Consider the following 22505-nt stretch of genomic DNA (forward strand, 5'->3'; position numbering starts at 1 on the left):
TAAGAGAGAGGGAAAGTGAGTGAGGGAGAGAGGAGGAGTGCTAGAAAGAGGGAGGAAAGGAGACTAAGGGTTAGGGAGAGAGAGGGAGGTAGAGAGTGAGAGAGAGGGTGAGCAAGGAACTGAGAAGGTGTGAGGCAGTTAGAGTGAGTGAGACAGAGGGAGACAGGGAGAGAAACATGGATGAAAAAAAAGTGAGGGAGGGAGTGAACGAAGGGGAGTAAGTGAGGGAGTGAGGAAAGAAGAGTGAAGGAAGGAGAGTGAGGGAAAAGTACTGAGGGTGACTGAAAGGCAGTAACAGTGAGAGAAGGGGTATGAGGGTGACGAAAGGGGAATGAGAGAGAAAGAAGGAGATTAAGAGAGAGGAAAGGGGACTGAGGGATAAAGTAGGAGTGAAGGAAACAGAAAGGGAAAGAGAAGAACGGTGAGGGAGAGAGAGGGAGAGAGTGAAAGAGAAAGAGAGGGAGAGCGAGTGACTGAGAGGGAGTGAGACGGTTAGACTGAGTGAGACAGAGGGAGAGAGGGAGAGAGAAATGGAGTGAAGGGGAGTGAGGGACTAAAGGAATGGGAGTTAGCAAAAGGGAATGAGGAAAGGGTAGTGACGGAAGGGAACTGACGGATGGAGTGAGGGAAAGAGAGTGAGGGGGAGTGAGGGAATGGGAGCAGGAGAAAGGGAATGGGAGTGATGCACAGAGAGGAGAACATGAAGTAGGGGAAGAGGAGTGTGATTGAGTGAAGGGCAGTGACAGTGAGGGAAGGGATATGAGGGTAAGGGAAGGGGAGTGAGGGAAAAAGAAGCATATTTGGAGAGAGGAAAAAATAGTGAGTGAGAGAGAAGGATTTATGGAAAGAGAGAGGAAAGAAAAGGAAGAGTGGTGGAGAGAGAGGGAGACAGTGAGAGAGAGAAAGAGAGGGAGAGTGAGGGACTGTGAGGGAGTGAGGCAGTTATAGTGACTGAGACAGAGGAAGAGACTTAGAGACGGATGGAGGAAAGGGGAGTGAGGGAGGGAATAAATGAAGGGGAGTGAGCAAAAGGGAGTGAGGGAGTAAGAGAAGGGGAGTGACTGAAAGTGAGTGAGGGATGTTGTGATGGAAAGAGAGTGAGGGGGGAGAAAAAAGAGTGAGGGATAGAGCAAAAGAAGGGTAGTGATGGAGGAAGAAAGGAAAGAGAAGTGAGGGACACAGAGGGGAAAGAGCGAGCAGGAGAAGGTAAGTGAGGGTGAGGGAAGGATACTGATGGTGAGAGAAGGAGTGTAAAGTTGAATTAAGGGGAGTAAGGAGAGTGAGGGAAGGGGAGTAAGATGAGTAAAGGAAGGGGACTAAGAGACAGAGTGAAGAAAGTGGAAAAGGGAAAGAGAAATAAGACAGTGATGAGAAAGTATTTTTTGTCTGTCATTCTTACCTTATAAGTAATGAAAAGTTAATAATACATTTTTCATAAATATAGTATCTGTGGAAGAGAAGAAAAAATTGAGTTATAATATATATTTCACAATACAAAATAATTTGTACAATACGTTATGTATCTGATTTTGCTGTTCTCAGAATATATTGAATTTCACTGAAAACAGTGAGTTCAATAGTACTCATCATATAACAGCAGGCAAAAAAAAGACAATCAATAAGATTGTCTTTAAAAAACCCATTCAACAGTTTCATTAATAATGTAAAAATTTCGAACAGCAATTTTTTACGTAAATATGGGACATCTCCAACAATCACAAAGTAACAAAACATTATTACTTCTTTTTTATACACTAAATAAAGTTATGTTCAAACATATGCTAACAACATTTACCCAAAATAGTAATTTTTTGTTTCAGATACCATTCCTCATGGCCAAATAGTATGTGTGAAATCCTTAGTTTGGAAGATACTTAATAGTACTCTTAAGCGTCCGTTTCCCAACCTTCTGAATCAAAAGCACCAACATCTTTTGTACCATCTAACAATGGTTATACCTCCACCCGATGCTATTTATCATGCACATAGAACCTTAATCAACTAGCATGCTATCAGAATCTCAACATCATCGGGTAGGCCGATGACACTCTACTCATCCTTTATCTTACCAAGGAGCTGTGTACCATTAAAAGAAACCTCTACAAGGGAATAAAAAATGGCACCAACATCTACAACAACTACAACATATCTAAAACACCTCTGCCTCACCGATGATCAACATCTCCTGTGATAGCAAAATCACCCACTATCTGATACACTTACACTACCTCTACGTCAACTACAGGAATCGTGGGAGTATTCATATTTGTACCGGTAACCAGTCCCAAACAAGTACTTTTCTGGATTGTTTGATTAAGAAATATAATTTGTGTTGGTATGAGACAAGTAGGGTACAAGGACTCAGTACGGTGCACTTGCTAGAACTTAAAGCCACAGATGGATTTCAACTCCACATTTGCATTCCAATAATCAAAGCCTTTGGGGGCCAATTCAGCAATAAAGGACAAAGAATAAACTAACGTAGTTAGTGTAAGCATAAATTTGTTTGATGATGGGGTACACCATTTAAAATAATATGAGGCTGGGTCTGTGAGGTTATAACTGGTGAAGTATGTATACATTTGTTATTGTGTTGTGGAACTTCCCATAGATGGTGTAGGGAAATGATCCCATTGTGTATAATTAAAAGGTGGACACTGTCCACAAGTTCTATACAGAAAATGAAGCTCATAATGTTGGTAACAAAATAAATAGGCATAATTAGCAGTATAGAGATAAAAATTGTCTGTATTAAACACAGTGTAATATTGTAAATTAGAAAACAAGGAATTCACACAATTAACATCCCAATCATCTGATTGTACACTGTGAGAGACCACATCGTCAAAGAAACATGGAAGACATAAGGTATTTGTAAGATCTCTGTAGGACCATAAACATCAAATGGTGCTTATCCCATTCAATGCCATCAGCAATGGAGACAGCTGAAATGTTAACATGGGCTTGTTCTTTTCATTTTGTGGGATGACAAATGTGGTGCCAATACTCTGTCAAATAGTTCCACAACAGAGCGCTCAGGGAGATAATGGATATTTATCAAGAGGAAAAACACAGTCATGAATCCAATCCAAAGGAAGGCGAACACCATTGAAAAATCGATCCAAATATATATTCAAGGTGGCATCAGATAAGTATGTTTCAACAAAGCGATGAAGACACAAATTTGTGCAGGTGGTGGTAAAATAACAGAAGATAACAAAGAACTGTCTGATAAGAAATTATCTTGATTGATATAATAATGGCTGGAACTCGGGGGGCTGTTCAAGAGTTAAAGTTGAATCTAGTTCTGCTATAGAGGACTCCAAAGGCAGGGTAGCATAAGTAATTTTCATGGTAGAATACATAGAAGGTAAAACTGTTAACTGGTCAACTGAAGACTCGGTCACACCTTCAGGCTGCGGAAGTGAATCAGAAGAAACAGAGTTCATATGCTGTAGTAAAACATCCAGATGAGGGATGGTCCTAGGAACCCTATTCAGAATCGGCCAGATGGTGTAACTTGACTTGGTCAATCAAAATAAAGCAATTATCTTTAGATCCAGGTAGTGGAGGTAACATCACACCTTGTGTGCCCTTAAGACCAAGGACTGAAACCAAAAGGGACCAAATTATTTTTTGTTCATCACCTTCTCCCGGACAAAATCTCTTACTTTTGGCAGCCAGCCAGAAACCGTAATCAGCACTGCTGCATCCTTTTGTGATAGCAAATGGGTTCTTTCAAGGGCATCATGATTCTTTTGTAGATCCTCTAACATAGCAAAGTGGTATCTACATCAAATGTTCGGCAGCCGCCACAATGTCTAGACCATCAAGGTCTGGTACAAACATCTTAACACCAAAGAGCATTTCGTACAGGGTCCACCCATCCAATGATCTTTGAGGGATATTATTAAGTGCACGTTGTACTCCATATAAATGAATTACCAGCCACGGCCTGTACCTAGAAACCTTGCAGTTAAAAATTGCTTTAAGTCACAGTTTATACGCTCCACAACAGAATTGCCCACAGGCATACATGGAGACAAGAAACTGCACCTGCATCCTCATGGACTTCATTGAATCACGTTATGCCTTAGAGACAAAAGCCGGACATTGGTTAGAATGAAAGGCGCCACAGGCATAAGTCCTGACAAAGGCATGCAAATCTTCTATAACAGCATGAGCGTCAGCACAGCGCTGTGGCCAAACCCAGTGGAACCGAGCGCAACAATCCACTGCAACCAAAATGTATTTGAAAGCATTATTGGATGTCAAAGTACCCCAATGATCAAGATATATACATCCAAATGGATGGTTAGAAATGTAAAGGTGAGTCTGGGGTGAGCAAGATACAGTAGAACTCTTAATTTGTTGACAAATGTAAGATGAAAGCAATTATTTACGAGTCTGCTGGTATAAACCCTGCCACCAATAGCGTTGCTGTAAAGGAGAAATTGAAGCCGACACCCCCGCATGAGCAGAAGCCATGCCCTCATGTGCAACCACGATAAGCAAAATTCTTTGGTTCTTGTTGAGAATCAAGTAATCATCACCCGTAAGAGAAGTTACTGCAGGTACATTGTAAGTAGTCAAGTGATAAATATAATGAGAAGGGAAACCCTGAGGAAATAATATACCCTCCCTTGTTACAGCAACAGCCACCAAACATTTTGTCATCAATCTTTGTCATAGACCTTGTAAGAGCCCCTACTTTAACTGTGGCTACTCTGGACTGGCTGATTCATCAGCCATAGAATTACCAACAGCGTGCACTTCTGCTGGAGAAAAACTTGCGTGGAACCAATGGTCAGGTGTACGGTACCATCATTATAGATTATACATTTGTACTGTTCAAGAGGACGGATTGACGAAGGAAATGGATGACCATGTTCATATTGAAGAAATTACTGTGTTTGAAAAGAAGGATCAATATTAAAATTGACATCAGCGGATGTCAAATAAGTAGTGCATTGTATCCATCGTGGATGCAGTGCTTTAGAATTTGGTACGCTAGCTTTTGTGACTGCCTCTAAGACAGGCACTGGTATTATGACAAAAATGCTTTTAGCTTGAGCCAGAGAGTGTTTTTTTCAGAAGCGCCATCTGCACAGCTGTAGGAGTCTTTTCAGTAGAAATAAAATGCAACTCTGCAGGAGTATAAAAGTGCGATTTGTTTGCAATGGGAATTGTGTCCCCCTCATTTCACATAAGTGAAACCGAGTGCACCTGGTACAACCTGTATGACCAAATTGGTAGTATTCATCCTACTTTGTAAATATTGCGCTGCAAGAAAATCAGTCTACAAAGAGCACAGTACAGCGGTGTGTTCCTCAAGACAATTGGAAGATCAAAAAGAAGGATGTATCGAAGCGTATAGTCGCTTGATACGCTGAGCATAATCAGAAATGTAGGTCCTGTCAAAGTTCAAGAAACCCAGCAAAGACTGCAATTTCTTAAGTGAAGACGGGGGTTGTAACTTAGCACATTTCTCTAGGAGATGGGGTGCTAACCCCCTTCTCTCATTGGTCAATTCATAACTGAGTAACGGCCAAAAATGCTATATGCAATTCGGCAAAATGGAATTTGTAACCCAAAGCAGCAGAAAAGTGGGACGATGCGACCCACCTGTGCCAAATGAGGATTTAATTCATCATCAGTTAAGTACATGTCATCGACATATGAAAATGCATCAGGGTAAATTTCCTTTAAAAGAGACAATATATATGTGCCACAAATCCCCAGGGGCTATTCTCATCCCTATAGGCAATCTTGCACACCGCCTCTAATTTCCATGAACTCTGAATGCGGCCAAGTCACAGCTCTCCGGAGCCAATGTGTGACTGGAAAAACCATTAGAAATGTCTAATGTGGTTTTCATCTTTTTATGCATAATATCATTCACTAATGCTGAACTGTGTGTATTCTCTACCGCAAAGGTATGGACATGACTATTCAAATGCCTATAGGCCAAAACTATATGATATGAACTATCCGGTTTCAATATCGGAAAGAGATGATTATTTATTGAAGACACACAGGGCTCGATCATTACCTTGATATTCCAATTGGGCGAGAACATCACTAACGGACGTTTTACCTTCTCGTTTAATTGGATACTGTGGTTGGGATTGCGGAGTACATCATAATGGAATAACATTCGTAGAAGAATCCTTATCCCAACCACCTGATAGTGATACAAAGCAGGAGCAAAGACTAGGTCCCACTCCCAAGCATAAGCCTGTTTTGTCTCATCAGGTACATACTGTGAAAAAGATGGCAGAATTACTCCTCCCCTCCAGGAGAAGTAAGGATGAATGGGGGAGGCCAATCAAACTCTGCCAGTAAAATGTCATAGGAGGACATCATGTTGTTCCAAAAAACAGCATTGACAGTGCATTTAATATCACCCTCAATTTGAAGGTTTACATGATAAAGTCTGTCTGGGGGAGCGACGCAGGTGTCCATGGTTTCATCAGTCATAAAAGTGTCAGTTACTTTCCCCTCCAGAAGCTGGTGGAGTGTCTGGTACATTACGGTAACTTTCACCGCGCTGTCGAGGAGAGTTAACACCCAACTCCTATCCAGGAGGAGGGTTCTCACTGTCTGGGGCATATTTCGCTGTTAAAGCAGCAACTTTTTTCTTCTAAAACTGGGGTCCATATTGAGGTGGATCCTCCCTTTTGACTTTTATATCAAACTGGCGCTGCAGGACCCACTGCTGTTGCATGGCCTTGCCTTGTCTGCGATCGTGTTGTCCACCCCAACCCAATTGTGGGTCCGATGATTTCTGAAAGGAACAAGGAGAACGGGGATCAGGAACCTGAAACCTCTCTTGTGTCTTAATTTTAGAGCGATCACATAAATCATATCCATTTTCAGAAGCATCTATGATTCACGAACCAGCCAGAGACCATGGTTTCTGTTGCCGCTTATATTGTCCCATGTCTCCAGACAGGACATCCCACTTTGTACAGAGGGGGTTTACCCTGAACTTGAGTAGATAATCTGACTCCTAAACTATTGCGTCCTAATTTAATATAAATGTCTGCAACAATAATCGGTAACTGTTGTTCCTGATCAGCGACTGCTATTGCCTCAAGGTGTTGGCAAACCACTTCACATTTAATGTTAGCAAGTATCATTTTGAAGACTATGGGAAAAAAAACACTAACTGGATCACGAAAGCCGGGGCTGGACCTGCCTCGTGTTCGTTCTGTACTTTCTTAAGAACACTCAGAAGATTGCTCATGCAGGGAGTGCCACTACAAAGTGCATATGAAGAGGCAAATCCAACCCCCAAGAGTTCGAGTCTGCCAAGGGAGGAATCAGCCCACTTGGCAAACAGATAGTAATGATCCTTCCTGTGTTTCTCTGCAGGATTGGTGTGTGGCAAAAGCATCAAGCTTTTCAAACTTCTGAGCTATCCAAAATGGAACATCCTCACGATTTTGAGGATATTTTCCCATCACTGAATTAAAAATGACAAGGCTTATCACAAGGCCTTGTATTAGTGCTGGAGTGCAGCTCCAGGTGGAGTGACCATAAAACAATTGAGAAATTAATTGTATTACGCGTCTATAGAGAAGAACTACTTGAGCGTATAGTAAATGTAAGTCCACCACATTAGCATTGAGATCCCTGGGATGTGGTGTAAAACCAGCTATCACTGGGCATGTGGCCCCATCAGTACTTAAGGGGCCCATACAAACAAATCAGATAGGGAGGGGGAAGAGTGCCATTAAACCAAATATGGTGCTCCCAGGACATAAGAGGTACTTCAATCACTACATAAGGACAATACACTGCAGATGCTGCAGAAACCGTATAAGCATAAATTAAATTATCATTTATATCCACTGCTGGAAGTGGGACCCAGGTATAAAAGACCTCAAAGCGGTACGCTGCATCCGCTTCAACCACAAAAACGGAGCTCCTGCATTTGGGACCCGTGCTGTAACAAATGCTGTTTAACCGCTGCACTGCAATGTGCTACAATGGTCATCATTTGTGCCAATGCAAACACATCAAAATGGAAATTAAACGTTAGCACAATATGGGTAAAAAAACTTTTATAATTTAAGCTTTAAAAACTTACAGCAAAATATGTGTACCGTACAATCTGAGAAAGCTAAACCCTCACAGAATGGACCTCTCTGGGAACCACTGATAGGGTATTGTGGATAAGCATAAGCGCTACTCAGGTGTCTTGCCTAGAAGTACCAGGCCAAACATTGCTGGTGCCATGTTGCATGGATTCTGAGAGATCACAGAACCATGCTTGGGATTATGGGACCTTAGTAGGCACGAGACTGCGGTATCCTGACACTTTAGTACCCATGACCCCGAGACCGACTAGCTATAGTGTCTCACTTGCCCCCTACTAACTCACAGAGGAGCAAGTGATTAGACACCCCAGAACACATCACTCCTGACTCTCTCAGGAATCGTAATTTGCAAGACACACCCTTTCGCTCACCCTCTTGTACTCATCCACAACAAGATCTGACAGAAACAGAAAACACTTTAAAATGTTTATTTTAACTGACGTGCTCTAGTATGCAGAATACGTGCCACAATCAGTAGAAAAATGCCTTTATATTAGAAGATCTCTGGGTTTTATCTGCAGACCCCGCACCTCAGTCTATAAATGGTAGTTCTACATCACAGGTGCTGTCATGCTCTTCTCCCTGGAAAGATCTTGCTCCAAGCCGTTACCTTTCTGTGTAGTCCCATATTACCAAAGTACGTGTTCCAAGCAACAGCTGCATCTGCATGTTTTGTCTAGGTGTTAGGGCCTGACCAGAACAAAATAAAAAGGGGCATTGTTGTTCAACCTTTTTCACTATGTGCAGTCTACATCCCAGGAATGAGCAAGTCACGAAAACAACAGCATGTTCTATGTGAACTTTTCAGAGTAGCAAATGCAAACAAATTTGTGTAGTAATGTGTGCAAGCAGGAGACAGGCAACAACGTACTCATGCTAACATAGGGAAGACGACAATGCCCCTATGGGCCTCGTGACAAGACCTTCATTGTCCTTTTTCTGCTCCCATGCAGATAAATCTGAATTCCTGTTGTCAGGGGGACACCTAAATGTTATGTTATATTATAGGAACTTGTAAAGTGCAACGGTTATCCGGAGGTGTCCTGGCGCTCGTTATTATCCCTAAGTTAAAGAAACGGTAAACAGCAATTACAGGTTGAAATGCTAGGTCTTTAGACTCTTCCTAAATGTCAGGAGATCTGTGCTGTTTTTCAGGAAAAACGGAACGTCATTCCAGGCTTTTGTAGCGCGTAGGACAAAGCTTCTTACACCCAAAGAAGCTTTTTTTGTCAGTGGTACTATCACCAGCGTGGCTTCCATGGAACGCAGCATTCTTTTTGGCCAGTACCATTGTATATGCTGTTTCAGGTACTCTCGGCCTGTGCCCTGAAGAGCCTTGAAAACTGTACAATGGGCTTTTAAGCGCATCCATTTCCTGACAGGCAGCCAGTGAAGTTTTTTAATTTCCTTGGAGATGGAGGCAAATTTAGGTGTGCCCGAAAGCAACCTCGCTGCCGTATTTTGCAGCAGTTGGAGTTTGTTCATGAAGTGTTCCTGTAGGCTCAGATAGAGGCCATTACAATAATCGAGTCTAGACAGGAAAAGCGCCATGACCACTGTCCGCTGGCTGTCAGCCGGTAGAAAGGGGAGAATTTTCTTGATCATTCTAAGCACATGGAAGGTGGCAGATGACACTGCATTAATCTGATTGCCAAAATTAAGCTTGTCATCAACCATAGTACCTAAGTGTTTTACCTTCCTTGAAGGAGTAGGAAGAGTGCCCATTGTTAATGGCCACAGGTTCAGGGTATTGGCATCATTCCCAAAAAGGAGGACTTCTGTCTTGCCTGAATTTAATTTTAGGCAGTTTTGTGTCATCCACCTCCTTACAGCTTCCATACAGTAGTGGAACTGATTATCTAATTCAGTTCTCTGACCAAGCCTCAGACCATCTGCGTGTCATCAGCGAAGACGGTCAGGTTAAAACCAAAGGAGCTGATCAGTGAGGCTAGGGATGAGACAAACACATTAAAGAGGCTAAACGAAGACCCATGTGGCACTCCACAAGGCAGGGTGAAAAGTTTAGAGTGAAATTCATCCAATGCAGCTATTTGTGATCGCCCAGATAAAAATCATTTTAGGAGCTTCCACGCTTCACCTTGAGACCCACATGCCAACGAACGGTCCATCAATAGATCATGATGGACCGTATCAAAGGCTGCCGACAGGTCGAGTAGGACCAGTGCGGCCTTATCTCCCTTATCCAGGGCTTCCCTAATCTCTTCCGTGGATTTATTAAGTGAAGACTCAGTAATCTGGGGTACAAAAGGGGGTGGTGATGGACAGAGCATCTGAACTAATCAAACACTCACACCCAGTCAACAGATCTGGGTTTAATCCATCACCGTTCTTTAGCCCACTCTGCCACCCCAGTTCAGACATGGCCATATGCAAATCAGTCTGACCCTGTGCCTCATGGGAACAGTCCAGCCCGAACTGACAAGCCATGCCTTCCCTGGACCGGAAACAAGCTTCCGAGGACCGGTTTCTGGCATTTCAGCCATCTTCAGTCCAGCTTGCTTGAATCCAGTGGCAAAGTGAGCAAGGGACTCACGCCGGAGCATACCCTGCCAACTTATGGCGAACAAAGTGGTACAAAAGGGGGTGGTGATGGACGGAGCATCTGAACCAATCAAACACTCACACCCAGTCAACAGATCTGGGTTTAATCCATCACCGTTCTTTAGCCCACTCTGCCATCCCAGTTCAGACAATGCAAAATCAGTCTGACCCTGAGCCTGATGGGAACAGTCCAGCCCGAACTGCCAAGCCATGCCTTCCCTGGACCGGAAACAAGCTTCCGAGGACCGGTTTCTGGCATTTCTACCCAGATCTGTTGACTGGGTGTGAGTGTTTGATTGGTTCAGATGCTCCGTCCATCACCACCCCCTTTTGTACGACTCGGTACCCTGACCTTCTCTAAAATTGAATTGTGTTGAGTCCAACACTTGGTTTTCACGTAGGAAGGCACTGAGTTACACATTTATTGACTTCATTTTCGCTGGTAGCAGAAGGCGGTATATCGGTCGAAAGTTATTTGGATCCTTAGGATCAAAGCTTTGCTTCTTCAGCAAGGGTAGTATAGAAGCGAATTTCCACAGTTTTGGAAAATGCCCTGTTTCAAAAATTGCATTAAAGAGGGAAGTGAGTGCAAGGGCTATGGGTGCCGGGCACGTTTAATCACCGAGACCAGGCAGGGATCAAAGGGGGAGCCTGATCTTGTTGCCAGGAGGAGTTTCATTGTATCCGTTAAGGATATATCAGCAAATTTGTCAAAGACAAGGGGAGGGTCCTTAACTGGCCTCCTTCTTTCCAGCAAAACCTCAGGCTCTGCGGAGTGTGGGAGGTTAAATGCTGAAAGAAAGACCTCCACCTTATTCAGGAAGAACATCGCAATGTCCTCGCATAGTTCCTGATTTGACGCCATTTTTGCTGGACGGGGGAGGCCAGATTTGATACAGTTTAAAAAATGTAATAGGCCGCATTTTTTGCTAAACTGATTTGATTAGTGAAGAAATATCTGATTCCTCATATTTTTTTCTCCAATTTTGGTTTTGCAAGTGAGTTTCTTTTTCCTCAGCTCCTCCGCATACCAGGGAGCTGTTGGGTGAGATCTTTTGGGAAATCGGTGTTTAGTTTCTAATGCCCCTAAATACTGAATTTAGGGGCATTCAAGGGAGTGTATGATGGTAGCCAATTAGATCTTACCCCTGGGATACCTATACCATCTATATGACCAGTTCAACTTAGGGGTGTGCCTAACCTGAAAGTGAAACATGCCTACTGACTAATTTCATGCCTGCTCTGCTGCCAAATGAGCACGAGGGCAGGGGGTGGTGTTTCTTAGGTCACAGATCAAAGAAAGCAGAGGCTTGGAAGCCTCTGGTCTTGATATTCTAATTCACAAGCTGGAAGTGGTGTGATCACCTTGTGCTGGAGCAGGCATTGTTTCTGGCCTCTAAGAGCACAGACTCTCACCTACAGGGGAGTCAGAAACTCATCTGTGGTTGCAGACTGACCCTGTTTTAGCATGGCTCCTGGTTGAAAGAGGAGGCAATGCTTCAAGGTTTCAGGGCTTGGAACTGGATTGGAATCATACAGTTGGGGGACATATGGTCCAGGACACACATACGCTCCTTTCAGGACCCTTATACATACCCAATTCTATGAATATCTTCAGGTCTGACCTTACATTCTCTCCACACTCATGTCCCAACATCTGAAACTCTACCATAATGTAACTTCCTGGAAGCCAAACTCCTCATAGGAAACCTGGGACGAGGAGGAATCTCTCAGACCTACTGTAGCCTGGTAATCAACTTGCCTGGCATGCTGCAACATCTCACAACCATATGGGAGAGATGGTTGGGTCCCATAGAAAACAAAGATTGGCATGACGCCTTGATGGCTCCTCCTGAACTTACCATTTCTTCTCAACTGCGCCTGGTTCAAACATATTTCCCTCTCTGTTCCCTATCTCTCCCCGATCTGCATGTACAGGGCAGGCCTTCACCCTAACCCCTCTTGCCCCATATGTGGAATTAACCCAGCAAGTTTTTACCACATGGTGTGGTCTTGTCCTGTGGTGCAGAACTACTGGACCACAGTGATCAGGGATTTATCAGATCTCCTTATGTAGGAGGTTTCCTTTGCCCCTTGTTGATTCTGCTTGATGGGTTGGAGGTCTCTGGGAAAACAGGGTTTGAGCGAAGATTTCTGGGCCTTGCCCTCCGGGTTGCTAAGCGAGACCCTGCAGCACACTTGATGTTCCCTGCTCCACCTACCCAGATGGAGATGAGATGTAGATTGATGTGCACAACAGGAGCTGGTGGTCTTTGATGCCGGGGGCTGTCCGCATAAACATTGGGGGCATGGGGGAAGTAGTTGGGTCAATCTATCTGAGGATGTAATGGATACATAATTTTGGACAATAATAATAATAATAATAGGCACATTTGTAAAGCGCATTGTTACACTCGGCCAGTGTGTCCCCGCGCTGTAGTGCTAACTGTCGTGCTCGCTACACCCTATCCTGAACCAGACGCAACTATCCAAAGGGGAAGAGATAGGTTTTCAAGTTTTTCCTGAAAGTGCCCTCCAAGCCCTCTAACCGGAGGCTCAGAGGGAGCTTGTTCCATTCCTGTGCAGCCAGAAAGCGGAATGATCAACTACTCATCCTTGCCCTCTTAATAGCAGGAACGCACACCAAGCCCATCCCACATGATCTAAGTTGGCATGTGGGAGAATAGAGTGAGTAGATCAGACAAATAGGATGGACCCAACCCCTGAATGATACGGTGGCAGACACACAGTGCCTTGAACAAGACTCTCTCCCTTATCGGCAACTAATGGAGGGAAGCCAGCGCCATCTTCGAGGAGGCTCTCCTCGGAAGCATAAGAACCAGATGAGCTGCTTCGTTCTGTATGCCTTAGAGTCTTTGCGTGCATTTAGCCGTAGCACCCAGGTACAGAATATTGCCGTAGTCAAGGCACGATGTCACCAAGGCGTGCACCATGGTCTTCCTGGTTGCAGTGGGCAGCATGTCCAGGGTTTTACGCATGCCCTTCAGGACTCCGAAACAGGCACCTGCACCCGCCTGGTGTGGTACTCAAAGCAGAGCTTAGTGTCCAGCCATACCCCCAGGTTCTTTGCATGAGCGCAGGGCATGGGGGTGGACCCCAAACTCTGGCGCCACCATGCCGATGACCACACTGACGGAGCTCTCCCTACCACAAGCACCTCAGTCTTATTGCTGTTCAATTTCAGGCAGTTGCTAGCCATCCATAATGCCAGCTCTTTCATGCATGCCACGAAATTGAAGGCTGCCGTATCCTGTGCCTGTGTCAGGGGGACCACCACTTGAGTGTCATCGGCGTAGGACCCTAATCCCAAATCTGTCAGCAATCTCTGCTATGGGATACAATGTCTATCCTAATTAAGATGTACTGCTTGAGAGCCATTAGTTTGTACAGACGCAACCCAATTTTCTGTATTGTAATGCATGTGTGTCAATTAAATAAAAGATTATTTCAAAGAGTCTGACCTTTTAATTCAGATATTTATTAAAAGAGATTACTCATGCAGGTATATATAGATTTTTTTTCTCTCTCTCCCCCTCTGCCTGTCTCCCTCCCCTCCCCTCCCCCACCTCCTCCCACTCCTACTTCTCTCCTTTCCCCTCCTCCACCTCCACACCCTCTCCTTCTTCCTCCTCCCCCTCCTCCTGCTCCTCCTCTTCCTTTCCCATCTCCCTTGCACTCCTCCCTCCTTAACCTCCCCCTCTCCCTCCTCCCCATCCTTTCCTCCTCCCCTGCTTCCTCCCCCTACCCTTCTTCCTCCCCTTTCCCTGCCCTCCTCCTCCCTCCTTCTCCTCCTCTCCCCATCTCCCCTTCCACTCCCCCTCACCTTTCCCATCCCTCTCCTTCCACCTCCCCCTCCTCTTCCCCACCTCCCCCTCCTCACTCCTCTACCTCCCTTTCTTCCTCCTCCTCCACTTCCCTCTCCCATCCCCCTTCCACCCCCTCCCTTTTCCTCTCACTCCTCCACCCCCTTTCCCACCCCTTCCTCCTCCCTCTCTCTCTCCTCCCCTCCTCCTCTTTACCCCTCCCCCATCCTTTACTCCTCCCCTGCCTCCTCCCCCTCCTCCTTTGAAATATGTAAATAAATACTAAAATGTACTTGGAGGAATAGAGAGGACAGGGAGCAGGCCTTGGCTGTGGTGGGGACTTCAGGAATGGGTCCAATACACGGCCTAACATGATCATCTGGGCATGCTACACCCAGTGTAACACTTTTGCTTGACAATCTCGGGCAGTGTGGTAATGCAGGGACATTGCCAAAAATGCATTATTCTAACACGAGATTCGTGACACTTAGCAGGGCTGCAGGGTATAGTCACTTCACGAACATCTGATATAAATACAAACAAATGGCGTGTGTACTGATGGGAGGTTAAAAGAAGTGGTAATTGACGATCATTTCATGAAGATGATGCATCAGCACCACCCAGTGGCATAAACAGGTCTCTGCAGCCTCCACACTCCTGCAGGGGGTATTTCAGTCATACGGCCTCTTAGTACAGATGTAGGGTCTGGGCAGATGACAGCCAGACACCCACAGGGCTCCACTTCCGATGTAGGCGCACTCCCCAAAGTCTGTGATTGTACATCTGCGAAGAGAGAGACAGAGACAGGGTCAGAGTCAGACAGAGTGAGACAGGGTGAGAGTTAGACAGAGTGAGGCTTGAATCTCTACAAAGGCTTTATTTTTATTTTTCAATGACAACTATTGTGTAGTTGTACTTGTGAAGTCAGAAAAATCTAACTGTGATACCATTTATGCAGACTCCTAAAAGGGAAATGCAAAACCAACAGTTGATGGACAGAATGCAGAACAATGTCACACATACATGCCAGTACAGAGGTCTGGGCCTAAATCCATTGGATTTTTGCTCACCAAGCCATTCCAGTTTGAACCCAGCCATATGCAAATCAGTCTTGCCCTGTGCCCCATGGGAACAGTCAAGCCTCATCAGCCAGGATAGCTTGACTCCAGTGGCGTGGAGAGCACAGGACTCACGTTTGAGCATACCCGTCCCACTCGAGGTGACAAATGCAAAAGGGAGCAGATGGAGTAGAACTGAGGTCAGCAACTGTGGCGATGGGCCCCGTCAAGCGCCTTGTTATATTTCTTAAGACCCAGGCCCTCTGATGAGGGCACCACGGGGCAGTTCTGGGACATTGGAAGCACCACACCTGCTGGGAAGGGTAGACTGTCCGCTGGAATGTTCTGGAAATATATCCAAAGCCCCTGATGTCAGAGGATTCACTTGCTAAACTAAAAAAAGTTTGACTCTAGAAAAATAAAATGATCCATTCCAAGCTTTTCTATTGAGCCAAGGTTTGCAGGAGTAAGTCAATGATTAGCCAATAAAGGTTTACGGAAGGTGTAAAACGTAAGTCCTTAATTAGTCAACAAAAGATTACAGGAGGAGGTGCTGATTAAAGTTCACTTAATTGTCAAATGGTGCATATTAAGTCATTTTTACAATTATTATGGTACAACTATTTATTACAAATGGTGTTTACCTAAACTAATAAAGGTTTGAAAGTAACATGTCATTAATCAGAATGACTGAAGTTACCTTTACAGTGACTTCTCTGTAGCCTAATACACTGGTCCCTTTCTCAACATGTGGTCATCTGCGCCATCTAGTGGCAGGATTATGAACTGCTTCTATAGGAGATTCCTACATATTGCTTTGTGTTCTGGTGCCTCAGTTGCACATCCCCCATGATTTTCTAGTAATGTAGAGTGGAGCAGGAGGAGGTTCACAAAGGAAAACAATCCACCGACTGAGAGTGGGAGACACAGAGAAGCGGACTTCACGCTACTCTGACATCCGGGCTCTTTCCATCCTCACCCTGGAATGAAGCAAAGCAGAATTGCTTTTCCGCAAGGGGAGCTGCTGCAAAAAAGCAATGCCGGCTCCCGCAGGAGGGAGGGAGCTGGTGGGACTGTGGGGGCATTGGGGCTCCCCACACGGTCTCAGCGCGGCCTCCTGATGTGAAAGCAATGGGTGCACAGCTCCTGTAGTCACGCAGGGTGCGCGGCTCCAAGCAAAAATAATTAAGATTTTTTTATATTAACCTAGATTATATGTTGGGTTATTGGGTGGCTCTCAAAAGAGCCCTTGTTTTGATTGGGACATTGTTGTAGCTACATGTAAGTGTGGATGCAGAGCTTAAGGTTGTTGAGAAACACTCTGTTCCCTTGATCAGTGAAGTGTACTCCATCACTTCTGTAGATGCCATCCATATGGAAATGTAGATTGTGTTATAGATGGAGCTCATCCTATGGTCTCTGAGGTAAGCAGAAGCAGCGTTATAGACACTTTTCCTATCATTTTTCAATCTGAGAACAAAAATGACTGGAACACTTCAATTTCTGTATTTGGCATATGTTAGAGTATACAAAGACAATTTTGGGGAAAAGCAACATCAATTCTGCAAAGGTGTCCTTCATTAGCATTCCAGACCTACCCCAGTCAATGTGCTTAGGTCATTGCCATTACAGTGCACAATTATGAGGTCAGGGGCTTGGAGATGCAAAAAGGTTTTAACCAAAGGCATCAATTGGTGCCACTTTAATCCTCTTTGTCCAATCTATTTAATCTCTACATTTTGGAAAGCTAGGTATTGGTCAATACCTCTGTGTTCAGCATACCTTTTGTACCAGAAAACATAACTGTGGCCCACAAGCCACACTCTAAGCATATTGAAGGGAAATCTGGATGTAATGAAAAGATGTATGTAGCTGATGTAGTCAGTTGGTAGAATGAGAGGTGTGTAAAATGGTGGACAAGATGCAATTAAAAAAAAAATTATAGAATTGAATGGCTGTTTAAGAACATTCTACATTCAAAGTAGAGTACATTTTACTTTTTTTTAAAAGCATTCTTCCTATTGGTTAGTAAAAAATGTTTGAAATGTACACCAGAAAGGACAAGATCCTATTTTGCCAAGTCAACCACACCTCTGTTTGTATTTGCAACATTGCGACCTGTGAGTTGAGTTGAATATTCCATGAACTGTTACTATGGAAATTGGCATGACGCTGAATGGGGGAAGGGTTAAAAGTTAACTGTGCTTTTAAAATGTGAAATTGTAATTTATATATAAGTAATATTTTCCTTCCAATGATTTTTCCCAAGTCAGTACTCTCTTTAGAAGTGGTGTTTAATAAAAAAAAGTGTTGCATTTATTTGTTATATCTTTAGGAATTTGCGACTCCATCGCGGTGGTGCACGAACGGGGTCGCGACTTCTAAAAAAAAGTAGGGACAGCTTGAGCACGTCTAGAAGTCAGTTGCTAAGGGTTATCATGTGTAACCAATACAAATGTGTTTTACGATTTTGCAAAAAATCTGGGAAGCAAGGCGATTTGTTACTTATGTGTATGTGTGGGGAGAAAGAGAGGCAAACTTTGCCATTACTGGTTTTACCTTGTTGAGTCTGGTGCATTATATCGATTGTGTGTAAAAGAAAATCCTGTCAGAGTTTGAGAGATTTTATATTGAACAGATTTGCAAGGTGAGTTGAACATTTGTGAGGTTTATTATAAATGTTTAACATATTTCAAAAACGGTGTTGTTTAAAATATATTATTAAATGTGAAGATGTATATTGTACTTTGTCGTGTATTTCTATAGGTTCTGAATCGATCCCCCTATTCCTGACCCTATTCTGGTTAAACTTACTAGCTAGTTAACTAACAGTCAGCCCATGAGGCAAGAAAACCCCCATGATGCAGATACCGTTATCTGACGCAGTCACACTACGGCACAGGAACGTGTTATCTGATTAGGTCATAACGCTTGAGATCTAATTAGACAAGCGACATTCCTCCAGCCCCTGATAAGGCATACGACGTTCTCATAACAAATCAAACCTATGACAACCTGGATAATCCGTGCGGCCATTGTTTTGATTTCACAGAGAACTTTAGTAAAGAATGTGCTAACGAGCAAGTCGTATGACATCTTTATTGACGTACCTATGTCCATCCTTACGTCAATCCCGGCACCTTTAAGGTATAAATATTGCCGACCTTGCCCTATGCAAAACACACGCGTGGTGACAAGACGGAGCAGCCATACTTGCCGAAGCAGAGAGCAGAAGCAGACCCCGCAGGCAGCAGCCCCGCCTTCCTGACGCGCTGAGAGACGCGCTGCTATCTCAAGCCGAGAGACCCAGCACCGGCGCTTTCGGGCAGCCCTCGCAGGCAGCCTGGAATATCGAGAGCAGAGAAAGAGATACCATTCCTCATCCATCCTAAATTCCAGGTACAGAACTGAATAACCCCTCCTAGAGAATTCTTTAGTTATTCACTTGGCAAAAACAAACTTAACTTAAACTGTAACTTTCTATTCCCGCCCACGCATTAGACTTAGGTCAGGTACACGGGGTAGGCATATTTAGAAACACCAGTTGAGTGCGTTTAGTCAAATGTATATGTGTATGTAAATATATTTTAATCATTTTAAACATCATATGGCTCAGAAACCATATCAATGTTTTTACAGTATTATTTTATACTATTGCTTCTAATGTATGCACTTTACTTAACTATAAGTATCGCAATAATATCGATCCATTTCTCTTGTACGAGAAAAGAGACTGATCAATAAATAACATCTTTTATTGAACACGCCCGTCTCTTCCTTTTCTCTACATTCTGATGAGACTAAGAATGCACGTACTGACTGAGTAAAATAATTGCCTTGTGCTCACACGACTCTTGAGATTGACTCTTGATTAGGGGAGAGCAAAGTTGTCATGTTCTATGGTTGTCAGAAACTAAATCCCTTCTTGTCTAATCAGGGAGTTAATCCTTCCTTGAACATTCGAGAAAGTTTCTAGCGAACTCTGAGCTTAGCTGGCAAACCCAAAAATTAAGTCTAGTATCGACAGTAGTAGACCTAGTTAACGTCTGGCCTAGGCCTTTACTGCTGTAGGTACTATTCCAATGCGCAGAGCCTATTGGGAAAATAGGAGCTACACTACATGGCGCCCAACGTGTTTGGAAAGGGCGATAAAACTAACGTAAGACATTTAGAGTAACTCAGTCGTGCTTTCTCACTCAGACCCCTTTTCCCAAATACTCCAAAGACGTCTGGAGTGGGTGAAAGGTTATATCCTCCAAAACCTCGCAGGAGGAAACTCCTATGTATGGTTCTTGGTCTAGTCAACGTTGAAGGATAAAACAGTTCCAAAATATTGTGCATCTAATCTCTGTTTCCATAAAGAAACCTGATCTGCAAATAAACATAATACCATCCTGTCAGCAAAATGGACAGCGATGAAGAACGAGAGGTTACTAGATTAGCTACTGAAATAGCAGATGCTGATGCTACCATGCAAGCAGCAGACGCGGATATAATACTCATTCCGGTCGCCAAAAGGAGATCTATAACCTTAAAACTTATAGAAAATGGACTGACACCAAGAGGTGGCACAGTCATATTCGTAATCGAGGCACACGAATATCGGCAGACAGAGGTATACTATACATGGATACATTTTCCAGCAGCTAATACTATAACAAAGTACTTCCACTATTACAAAGTAGAAGAACCTCCTAATGAGTACACTCCTTTCGAGGAGGTGGAAGTACCACTCAAATTCCAAGAGCATTTGCTCTTATTTGATGGCGCCCTAAAACATAATAATCACATTACAAGGCTCGGTCCTTTAGGAAGACCAGGAGCAACGTGGCCGGTCTTAGCCGGATACACACCATATCCAGACATCGAAAGAATGCCTGCAGCAGAGCTGTTAATACAGCTAAAACAACTACTAAAAATACACAGACAATTAGTTCAGTATGTAATGCGGACTTCAACAATTCAGCCAGCGATTAAACTTCCACAGCTGACCCCTCACCAGGGGAACACAAATAAAATTACACCACAGAACATCCAATCCTGCCTAGGTAAAGTTCCAGCTAAACGGGAACAGATACCATTCTGGTTGGCACAGAAAATTACCCAAATAGAGGCGGTGTTTCCTGACACCACCCCATTAGAAAAACACAGAATTCTGACTATATGTCTCCCAATGGGAATCGCACCACACATTGAGGACTGTGACACTTGGGGTACAGTCTTTGCTTCCATCTACACAAAAACGCACGGTGTTCCATCCATTTCGGTAATACCAGATGTGCTAAAACAAATTCAAGATGAATATGGTCCAGAACCTGCTTTAACTCTTGGTATGAAATTACTAAAAGACTTCAAGCAGGTCTCGGCTATATTACTAGCCAACATAAAGGGTGAAGCAGCAAACGTGGCGATCCGCCAGAGGTTAAAAGAGACAGATATAGCAGACCAACCAGCTGAAATTGCCAGAATCATAGAAAAATCCTATGAAGAAATAGGCAGAGATAGTCTAGGTGGAATACCAGTAAAACCGCAACTGACTACAAGTCCAGAAAAAATGTTTTTTAATAATAATAATAATTCACCAAAAAAGAACTGGGATGGAAACAAACAATCCAATCCAAAAGAAAAGAAATTCCAGTCCAGAGGAAGGTCTCCTAGGCGAAGAGAGAAATCTCCAAACCCGAGACAAAGGTCACCTCAGAGTGAACCCTCTGGGAATAGATATAACCTTAGAAATAGGGATAATATTAAAAAACCTGATAGATATCAAGACATTGATACACGTCCCTCTCAATCTTTTCAGAATTCCTCGCAGAAATCGGAAAGAAGAGGACGATCAGAAGAGCACGCCAAGTCCAAAGACAAGGAACCTGCTCAACTGAAAAAGAAATCACAATTTCCAAAAAAGAAGGTAGCCAGTATCAAGGTAGTTAACAATGCCGAGAATACTGAGGACACAACTGAAAAACGGAGAATGGGCTCAGACAATGCTAGACAGCGCAGCAGAGGTGAGCATAGCTCGCAAAGTCCTTATGGATCATCTGGAGACAGTGGACACGAATGAATACCTTCAAGTGGAAACTGCAGATACCAGAGTTAGCAAGCCCCACAAAATATACGAGATAACATTACGTATAGAGGGAGATAAGACTAGGAAAATAAGGGGACTATTTTGGGATAACCTATCCAAAGGCTATGACATCCTTCTAGCTGAAAAAGACTGGCCACCAGAGTTTGTCAGGGAGTGCCCTCATGGCGAAGAAGTAATTATGCCTGCCTTCTCGAATCAAATACCGATTCATAAAAAATATACACTTGCTAGAAAGTGGGCAGTGGCCTTAGCACCTGCTTTATATAAAAATCATGTAGGATGGGATGAGGATTCTCCTCCTCACAAAATCCAGTTAAAATCACAACCTACTGCACAAAGGCAGTACCCAATTAAGCAAGAAGCTAAAAAACAAGTAAATGAAATACTAGATCAGCTAGAATACCAGGGGGTGATTGAAACTTGCACCTCACAAATGAACAATCCTTTGTTTCCGGTCTCCAAACCAGACAATTCGTACCGTCTAGTTTTGGATTACCGACACCTTAACACATGTTGCAAAACTTTTGCAGTGCAAAACTCACACAGTGCTGCACTAATGAATAACATAGTGCGCAAAAAATACAAAACAACCTTGGACATCTCCAACGGATTCTTTTGTCAAAACATAGCACCAGAGAGCAGATATTTAACTGCATTCTCAGTAAATGGCACTCAAAAACAATTCTGTCGGTTAGCCCAGGGGTACAAGAACAGCCCGGGGGTATTCTCAGCGAGAGTAACAGAATTACTACAACTATATGATGATGAAGCATTATCTTATGTCGATGACATTTACTTAACAGATGATGACTTGGAAACTCACTTGAAAAGAGTGAACACCATAATACTTGGTTTCGCTGCAGAG

At 43.6% G+C, this 22505-nt stretch overlaps 1 protein-coding gene across 1 annotated transcript in view; it reads right to left on the minus strand.

Moving 5' to 3' along the window:
* Window positions 1–14772: 14772 nt before the first annotated feature.
* The window catches only part of LOC144828312 (uncharacterized), a 168282-nt gene continuing 160549 nt past the window's right edge, over window positions 14773–22505 (minus strand). Inside the window, exon 5 of the mRNA XM_078686400.1 lies at window positions 14773–15274. Within this exon, the coding sequence (XP_078542526.1) occupies window positions 15163–15274 (112 nt within the window). The 3' untranslated portion in view covers window positions 14773–15162. The remainder of the gene's footprint in view (window positions 15275–22505) is intronic.

The sequence above is a fragment of the Lissotriton helveticus genome, chromosome 4_1, assembly GCF_964261635.1.
Source record: "Lissotriton helveticus chromosome 4_1, aLisHel1.1, whole genome shotgun sequence".
Classification (NCBI taxonomy): Eukaryota; Metazoa; Chordata; class Amphibia; order Caudata; family Salamandridae; genus Lissotriton; species Lissotriton helveticus.